The sequence below is a fragment of the Bison bison genome, unplaced genomic scaffold, assembly GCF_000754665.1.
Source record: "Bison bison bison isolate TAMUID 2011002044 unplaced genomic scaffold, Bison_UMD1.0 scf7180017864181, whole genome shotgun sequence".
NCBI classification, from domain to species: Eukaryota; Metazoa; Chordata; class Mammalia; order Artiodactyla; family Bovidae; genus Bison; species Bison bison.
Window position 1 is genome coordinate 7,059,398 of NW_011494753.1, and position 9,536 is coordinate 7,068,933.

Consider the following 9,536-nt stretch of genomic DNA (forward strand, 5'->3'; position numbering starts at 1 on the left):
AAAGGAGATCAGTCCTGGGTGTTCTTTGGAAGGACTGATGCTAAAGCTGAAACTCCAGTACTTTGGCTACCTGATGCGAAGAGCTGACTCATCTGAAAAGACCCTGATGCTGGAAAAGACTGAGGGCAGGAGGAGAAGGGGATGACAGAGGATAAGATGGTTGGATGGCATCACTGACTCAATGGACATGGGTTTGAGTGGACTCCGGAAGTTGGTGATGGACAGGAAGGCCTGGCATGCTGCGGTTCACGGGGTCACAGAGTTGGACGTGACTGAGCAACTGAACTGAATACTGGCTTGAATTCCTGCTTTCAGTTCTTTTGGGTATAAAACTAGGAATGGAGTTGCTGGATCATAAGTAATCCTATGTTTAACATGCTGAGTAACTGCTAAGCTATCAATATTTTCCCCAGAAGCTGCTCCATTTACATTCCATCAACAATGCACAAGGGTTCCAATTTCTCCTCATCTTCACCAGGGCTTGTTATTTCCTGTGTCTTTTCCCCAATCACAGGCATTGTAGTAGGCATGAAGTGGTATTTCATTTTTTTGTTTTTTAACTTTGGCTCTTTTTATTTATTTATTTGCCTATCTTTGCGACATGTGTGATCTTAGTTGCCTGACCAGGGATCAAACCTGGGCCTGCTGCAGTGGAAGTGTAGACCCTTAACCACGGCTCAGGTAGAGAAGTCCCTCACTGGTGTTTTGATTCCTATTTCCCAGTGACTAGTGATGTTGAGCATATTTTTACACATTTATTGACAGTTTGTTTATCTTCCTTAGAGAAATGTCTATTCAAGTCCTTTGCCTACTTTTGAATTGGGTTATCTTTTTGTGGTTCAGTTTTTAAAGTTCTTTATATAGTCTGGATAGTAATTAAGTATGATTTGCAAATATTTTCTCTTAATTTGTGGATTGTCTTTTCACTCTCTTGATACTGTCTTTTAACGAAAAAAAGTTTTCTGTTTTGATAAAGTCTAATTTATTTTTTCTTTTATTGACTGTTCTTTTGGTATCATATGCAAGAAATCATTGTTAAATTCAATGTCTTGAAACTTTCCCCCTATTTTCTGTTCAGAGTTTTATAGTTTTAGCTCTTACATTTAGGTCATTTATCCATTTTAAGTTAGTTTTTGTATATGGTGTTAAGTAAGTGTCCAACTTCATGCCTTTGCACGTGAATATCCATTTCCCCATCACCTTTGGTTGAAAGGATGGTCTTTTCCACATTGAATGGTCTTATCCTTGTTGAAACTCAGTTGACCGTATATGTGAGTGCTTATCTCTAGCTTTCTATTTCATTCCATTGGTCTGTAAGTCTGTCCTTACGACAAAACCACACTATTCTAATTCCGATAGCTTTGTAGTGAGTTTTGAAATTAGAAAGTGTGAGTCTTCCAACTTTATTCTTTTTTTTAATGTTGTTGGCTATTAAGGTCCTGCGTTAAGGTGTTTTTTTAATTTTTAATTAAAAAAATACAGTTGATTTACAATGTTGCTTTAAAGTATACAAAAAAGTGGTTCAGTTATACATATTTTATATATGTATATATATACATTCTTTTCAGATTCTTTTCCCTTAAGATTATATAAAATATTGAGTGTCGTTCCCTGTGATATACAGTAGCCCCTGGTTGGTTATCTATTTTATATATAGTAGTATCCCTAAGATGGTAAAGAATCTACCTACAAAGTGGGAGACCTAGGTTCGGTCCCTAGGTCTGGAAGAGCCCCTGGAGGAGGGCATGGCAACCAACTCCAGTATTCTGCCTAGAGAATCCCATGGACAGAGGAGCCTGGCAGGCTACAATCCATGGGGCCATGAAGAGTTGGACATGACTGACCCACTAACAGTTTCTCTTTTGCAGCTTCCCTGGTAGCTCAGCTGGTAAAGAATCCACCTGCAATGCAGGAGATCCCAGTTAGATTCCTGGGTCAGAAAGATTCCCTGGAGAAGAGATAGGCTACCAACTCCAGAATTCTAGTATAAATCTGTGTCTCTATTCCTGCCCTGTAAATAGGTTCATCAATATCACTGGGGCTTCCCAGGTGGCCTGGGAAAGCCTCATGGTAAAGAGCCCCCTCTGCCAATGCAGGAGACACAAGAGACACAGGTTTGATCTCTGGGTCAGGAAGATCCCCTAGAGGAGGGCATGGCAACCCACTCCAATATTCTTGCCTGAAGAATCCCATGGACAGAGGAGCCTGGGGGGCTATGGTCCATGGGGTCGCAAAGAGTCAGACATGACTGAGTGACTTAGCAGAGCACACTGCTGCTGCTAAGTCACTTCAGTCGTGTCCGACTCTGTGTGACCCCATAGACGGCAGCCCACTAGGCTCCCCCGTCCTTGGGATTCTCCAGGCAAAAACGCTGGAGTGGGTTGCCATTTCCTTCTCCAGTGGATGAAAGTGAAAAGTGAAAGTGAAGTCGCTGAGTCGTGTCCGACTCTTAGCGACCCCATGGACTGCAGCCTACCAGGCTCCTCCATCCATGGGATTTTCCAGGCAGGAGTACTGGAGTGGGGTGCCATTGCCACAGGTATCTGCTAATCCCAAATCCCTAACGTATCCCTCCCTGCTTTTCCCCTTAGGTAACCATAGTTTGTTTTCTGCCTGTGGATCTAGTTCTGTTTTATAAATAAGTTCATTTTTTTTTTTAGATTCCACATTTCAGTGATGTCATACGATATTTGTCTTTCTCTGTTTGGCTTATTTCACTTAGTATGATAATCTCTAGGTCCATCTGTGTTGCTACAAATGGTATGATTTCATTTTTACGGCTGAATAGTATTTCTCTGAATATATGTACCACATCTTCTTCATCCATTCATCTGTTGATGAACATTTAGGTTGCTTCCATGTCTTGGCTATTGTGAACAGTATAGGAATGAACAATGGGATGAAAGAATATTTTTGAATGATGCTTTTCTCTGCATATATACCCAGGAATGGGATTGCAGGATCATATGGTAGCTCTATTTTTAGTTTGTTAAGGACCCTCTGTACTGTTCTGCATAGTAGCTGTACCAGTTTACAGTCCCACCAACAGTGTTGGAGGGTTCCTTTTTCTCTACATTTGAGGTGTTTTTATGGGTGAAGAAACTGAAGTTTGAACATTTTTGAGGTGGTGCTAGTGGTAAAGAACCTGCCTGCCATTGCAGGAGACACAAGGGACTTGAGAGACTTGAGTTCAATACCTGGGTCAGGAAGATCGCTTGGAGGAGAGCATGGCAACCCAGTCTAGTATACTTGCCTGAAGAATCCCCATGGACAGAAGAGCCCTGGCAGGCTACGGTCCATGGGGTTGCAAAGAGCTGGGCATGACTGAAGTGACTTAGCACGCGCACATAAGGTTGCCACCAGTCTATGACAACCCCCCTCTAACTCTCCCAAGCCTGGACATACGTGGAGAGACACCATCCTTTGAGAGAATCCCCTTGGGATGGTGGGCTCCTCCTTAGAGTTGCCCTACCTTTGGCCCCTGGGAAGGCCCATGACTTCTGAGCTTCCTTGAGTCCCCACCAGCTTTCATTCTTCAAGCACAATTGTCCCATAGGCTGGGGTCACCTACTTCTTCAGTGGACCATGAGAAAGCCTTGAGGGAACTGATGTCCACCTTGGCCTTGGCCTGCTTAGACCCGAGAGGCCTTTGAAAATCAGGATTTCTGATCCTCAAGTTCCCAACTGGCAGCCACTGAAGCAAAAGAAGTCCCCTTCTTTGTCACCTCTTGAATGTTTCCCCTTCATTTGGACCAGCTCTGAGACCACTCTCCCAGGCCTGGGAACCCCAGACTGCAGGTGGTAGGAAGGTTAGCTGGGGTCAGTCCACGCAAACAGGGTGAGGTGATAGGCAGGGGATCAACAGAGACGTCTGGATCAGTGTCCGTGGAGCTGTCATGAAAACTGCACTTGTGGGGCATGAAGGTCTGCACAGCACGAGGATCTGCGCTACTGGAAGGCAGCACAGTAGGTGCTGAGCTGGCGTCTGCACTTGTTCTCACTCTGACCCAGATGAGGATGCAAATTGATGCTGGAGCCAAAGGAACAGTGTGGCTGATTCCAGGGTCAGGGGAAGACCAGAAGATAAAACTAGGCCTCAGGGCAGGGCAGGAGCTGCAGTGCCGTTGCTGGAATTTTATTTTCAGATGCAGACGACCCCTAAGCCTAGAAGGGCTGCAGGTTCAGTGAGGGGAGGAGTGTGCACTCCAGGACCCAGTGGCCTTGGTTTGAGTCCCACCAACATGTTTGGTGCAATGCAGGAGACACAGGAGAGAGAGGATTGATCCCTGGGTCAGGAAGATCCCTTGGAGGAGGAAATGGCAACCTACTCTGGTATTCTTGCCTGGAGAATCTCATGGACAGAGACACCTGGTGGGCTCCCGTCCGTGGGGTCGCAGAGAGTCGAACATGACTGAGCGACTAAACACACACCAACAACGTGTGGGTGCAAGTGATGCTGGGAGGGAACGTTAAGCAGCGACGGTCCCAGAGAGGACAGGCTTGCCTCAGGCAGCCCCAGAACCCCAGGCCTCCAGAGGCGGCATCTTGCTCCACTTAAAGATCTGCTTTCCCTCAGTGCTGCTCTACGCCTGATACCCGCTGGCTGTGCTGGCCAGGCTAAAGCAATTCCCAGTCTCTAACGCAGAACCCGAAGACGGTGGCAGGCGCCATCTTTGTCTCTCACACTGCCTTTAGCACTGAGCGGGCTGCTTGGACTCCATTGCCCTCATGGTTGAGTCCCTCCACCCTCTCAGTTTCTGGCTCCTTGTCTGTATTAAATCTATCACTGTGGTTAAAAGACAGATGTGGTCAAATGAATGTTAATGACCTAATAAAGGCAGGAGCCCCACGTGCAGACCCCCAGCAGGTACAGGAGACCCAGAAAGCCCCTGGGCTTGGAGGGTGTTGCAACCAGAGCCCAAGGGTCAGCTCTGAGGTCCAGAACCTGCCAAGGGCAGCAGAGGAGGCTGAGGGGCCTTCTGCAGGGGCTGCCAGGGGTCTCTTCCTGCCTTTGGGGAGAGGTGTGAGGAGTGGGCCCACCTCTGTCTTGAGGAAGTCTTGAACCCAGAAGAATCTGCCAGTTCTCACCCTGCAGCAGTTTATACCACCAAGCAAGACACCCCGCCTTGGCCCCGTGAGCGTCGGAGTCCAAGTGTTCATTCCGCTTTACGGATGAAAAACCTGAGGCTGAGAGACAGGAAGCAACCAGTCGAGATAAGTGTCACAGCTAGGACTCAAACCCAGCTCTCCTCTTTTATTTCCTTTCTTGGTTTACTTTCACTTAATATATACTGATCACCATGGCCACCCTTTTCCAGGAGCTCATTAAGTCTCAGGATGACCTTTGTTGGGCTCCTACGTATATTATTTCATTTAGTCCTCAGGGCCCCTAGGAGGAGGGCAGTGTGTTCACAGTCATTTTATAGAGGAGGGAATCTGTGCACGGGACGTTAAGTAACTTGCCCAAGTTCACATTGTCTGTAAGCATGGACTTGGCCAGGACCAGAACCCGGTACCTGGACTCTTTCCACACCCCCTGCCTGAACTTCTTCTTGATAAGGGGGTGCACCCATGGGCCATGGCAGGTATATGTGGTGTGGAAGGGGTGATGCTTGGGGAAAGGGACAAGTAGAAACACAGCCTTGGCTATTGGTGCTGGCCCCCAGGTCCTGGCTGGTCACTCACAAGCTGGAGCCTGTGCAGCAAGGAGCCGTGGGGCTGGCTCTGCACAGGGTGTGGTCACTGCCTGTCCTTGCTTATGGGTCAGCGTCTCCTCTGGGGCTTAGTGTTTGTGGTGGGTCGGTAACCTCCATCCACCTTCCCCACCTACCCTCAGCCCTGGCCTGACGCCTGCCTCCTGCCCACCTACAGAGGAACTGTGTGACCGGGGCCAGCCACTCACCTTCCGTGCGTCCGTGTGTGCTCAGTCACTTCAGTCGTGTCTGACTCTCTGCAACCCCATGGACTGTAGCCCACCAGGCTCCTCTGCCCATGGGGATTCTCCAGGCAAGAATGCAGGAGTGGGTTGGCATGCCCTCCTCTGGGGGATCTTCCGGACCCAGGGATCGAACCCACCGCTCCTGCACTGTAGGCGGCTGCTGAGCCTCAGTTGTCACCTGTGACGTGGGGCAATCAGTGTACAGCCCTGACACTGCAGGCTTCTCTGAGAATTAGAGGCATAGAGGGCATGGGCTTCTACCGCTCCACATGCCACCCGCCCTGCTCCCTTCTCCTGACCTGGGAACTTGGCCCTGGTTCCCTTTACTTCCTGGGAGGCTCCCACCGCTGGCTCTGCCTGACTCGGGGCTCTCCCCGAGCTGGTCTCAGGCCACCTCTTCAGACACCTGCCCTGGCCCTTCAGCCCCCTCGCTGCTCACAGCTCTGAGCATCAGGCTTCCAGTCTCCTGAACCCAAGGGACTCAATGCCACCTCCAGGCCTCTGCCCAGACTTGTGTTCCCTCCCTGCCCTGTCCCTTGTGTTAACTTCTGCCCATTTTGGTTTCTTAACGCAGGAGGAAGACGTGGGGGATTGAGCTGGGCCTTTAAGAATGGAGGGGAAGTGAGCAGTGCTTCACAGGATGGGGGAAGGGGAGCGCGTAGAGGAGGCCCTTCCTTCCTGATGTTGGAGGAGGCCTACTTGAAACAACAAAGTCACAAAGTAGGAAGCCAGCACGCCCACACAATTGGTGTTGAAGTCGGGACAAGTTATATAACCTCTCTCATCCTCAAATCCTCCCAGGGTCTGTGTTACTGAGATGAGGCCCCAGGTTGGCACAGGAGGTCCCTTTCTGGTACTTGTGCTATTCCCCGGCCTCCAAACTGCAATGTGGGATTCCTAGGAGCCCCTGAACATTCACAGGCCTCTAACAGCTCCACTCTCCCCCTCACCCAAGGCTGCAGGAAACAATCAACCCCAGGTCTCCGGGTTCCCCAAAGCTTGTGGCCCAGCTGGGCCCCAGGTCAAGGGCCTGGACATCTCAGGGACCATGCAACGGGGCTGCTTGGGTGAAGAGGCCTCAGCCCAGGGCTCAGTGGAGATCTAGAGCCCTCTGGAAACTCATTTCTAATCCCAAGCCCCAGATTAGCTCATTTAACCACGTTCAATGTGCTTTGTTCCTTAAGAGTCTACTGCTTTCTTGGCTCTCTCCCTTTGACACCTATCCTGAGCCATCTTAGAAAAGCCATAAGTCACCCCACATTTGCCTGCTTACAGATGGACCCCTCCAGTCTTTAAGTCAGGGGACATCCAGACTCAGAACACCTAGTAGGACACATCATCTGAGGCTTGAATCCTCTCTGCAGAATCCCTAACCTGCTTACCAGATCCTAGCTACGGGGCACTGTCAACCCAGCAAAGCGACTTACCTGTGCTCCATATTTGGGGCCACATGGGCTCTTGGAAAGTCCTTTTTTGTACCGATCTAGAGTTGGCCTCCCTGTCTACTTCCCTGTGAGTCCTGGCTGAGGCTCTGGGGACACCAAACACAGATGCTCCCTCTTTTGCTGAAGGCTCCACTGCTGCTAAGTTGCTTCAGTTGTGTCCAATTCTGTGCGACCCCATAGATGGCAGCCCACCAGGCTCCCCCGTCCCTGGGATTCTCCAGGCAAGAACACTGGAGTGGGTTGCCATTTCCTTCTCCAGTGCATGAAAGTGAAAAGTGAAAGTGAAGTCACTCAGTCGTGTCCAACTCTTAGCGACCCCATGGACTGCAGCCTACCAGGCTCCTCCATCCATGGGATTTTCCAGGCAAGAGTACTGGAGTGGGGTGCCATTGCCTACCCCTGAAGGCCCTACAAAGGCCTACAAATGATCACATTCCTTACTAGCTCCTCAAGGGCTGAGGCCTGGTACCCAGCCCTCTGTACCCAGCCATCCTCCTGGGATTCTCTGGGTAAACATCCAGCTTGCTCACTGAAGTCTCTGGTTCATCAGTTCATCCATCCATCCATCTATCCACCCATTCATCCATCCATCCACCCATTCATCCAAGCCATACCTGAGTATCTGTTCTTTGCCGTCTCTCAGTTTAGCAATCAATAATGGTAGAGACGAGACCTACTGTGGGGTACTAGCTGTGGGGCAGTGGAAAAATCCTGGCTGCTATTCATTGACTTATCTTCTCTGAGACTCAGTTTCTTTATCTGTACAGTTGGGTAGTAACATGTTGTATGAAGTAGAGGGGACGGGTCTGTCTGGCTTATTTAAGGTGCTGGGTAACTAGTCATTGAACTGCAAACAAATGGTCTGGTCTTCTACTCGGGGCGGCTCAGGAGCCAGCTGTCATGAAGGCACGTCCACGTGAGCGCCTCCCTATGTCCGCAGCCTTTGTCCAGTCTATTTGCTGAGCATTGCTGTACAGACGTGGGCACTGGGACCCAGGAGGCAAACCGCCCCACGCTCTGCCTTCTCCAGAGTTCAGTACTCACTTCCTCAGGTGTTCTGACAATCCCAGTGGTTTTGCTTCTCTGCGCACAGCAGACAAGCAACAGTGGACTGGTAGCTAGTAAGCTAGCCACGGTAGGCGCTGGCCACAGAAATCCTTTCTGTTAAATTGCGGTGAAATTAGAAGGCGAGGTCGCCCGAGTACCGTGCAGCCTATAACCGTATTCAAAATTGCTGTCCTTGGCTTCTGGAGCTTCCTGAGATGAAAGCGGTGAGTCCAGTCTCCCTGCTCTGTCTCTTCTCCCACCAGTAAAAGGTGATTTAAAAAAAAAGTTAGATTAAATATATAAAAAGCCTAGCAACCCAAGAGCATGTCAGTCATTAGAAAGGTTTCTGAGAAGAATGGTAAGCATTTTATGAAACAGTCTCTGAATTTGGTAAGGCGCAAGCAGGAAGCTTGAATTTTTTCCTTCCGCCTTCCAAAGCGGTAGTGGTAGCTCTCCCTTCCTCACCCCTGGGCGTGTGACAGAGCGTGTCCAGTCCTTTTCAGGTCTAACTCCCTCCAGTTCAACCTCGTATCCAGATCTCACTTTCCTGTTCACCTGAAAGCTCCCCAGTCTCCCCGACTTTGCCTGTGATTGGAAGCCTATGATGCGCGCGGAGCATAGGGTCGGTCTCTGTCACCCCCACTGCTTACTGCTTCTGGCGTCTCTACAGCCGGCGCGGGTGTGGGGTTGGAAGGCCTAAAGGGATGAAGGGTCTTATTTTCCTGGTGCAGTTGCTGCTGGTGCAGCAGGTGACTGATGCCCACAGGTCAGCTCTTCCTTTCCTGGCTACTTTTGCAGGTCCTTTGGGGACCTTGTCCCCTGGCTGTCCCACTCTCTTCCCTGCAGCTGTCCATGTCTGATCCCTCCCAGCTGCACCCCATCATCTACTCCATGCAGCTTTTTTCGAGGGCTCCTTCTTGGCTGCCAGGCATTTCTCACCAGCCAAGACTTACAGGCAGCTCTTCCCAGCCACCTTCCCAGCCTCCACTTGGTTCCCAGGAGATGTATGGGTGTCAGCCCCCAACCGCTCCCTTCCAGGCCTCACACGCCCTCAGACTCCCCTTGGGCAGCTTCAGCCCACCCCTGACTTCAGACATCTCCAGGTA

The 9,536-nt window shown here is 50.0% G+C and overlaps 1 protein-coding gene across 2 annotated transcripts in view; it reads left to right on the forward strand.

The window, feature by feature from the left end:
• PSTPIP1 (proline-serine-threonine phosphatase interacting protein 1) overlaps nucleotides 1-9,536 on the forward strand; it is a 44,459-nt gene that overhangs the window by 10,312 nt on the left and 24,611 nt on the right. The window contains exon 1 of one of the 2 annotated variants that reach the window (XM_010843300.1): nucleotides 7,713-8,654. The exons of the other annotated variant lie outside the window; for it this stretch is intronic. Within the exon in view, the coding sequence (XP_010841602.1) occupies nucleotides 8,646-8,654 (9 nt within the window). The 5' untranslated portion in view covers nucleotides 7,713-8,645. Of the gene's footprint in view, nucleotides 1-7,712; nucleotides 8,655-9,536 lie in introns of those variants that run through there. 2 annotated transcript variants of the gene reach the window in all.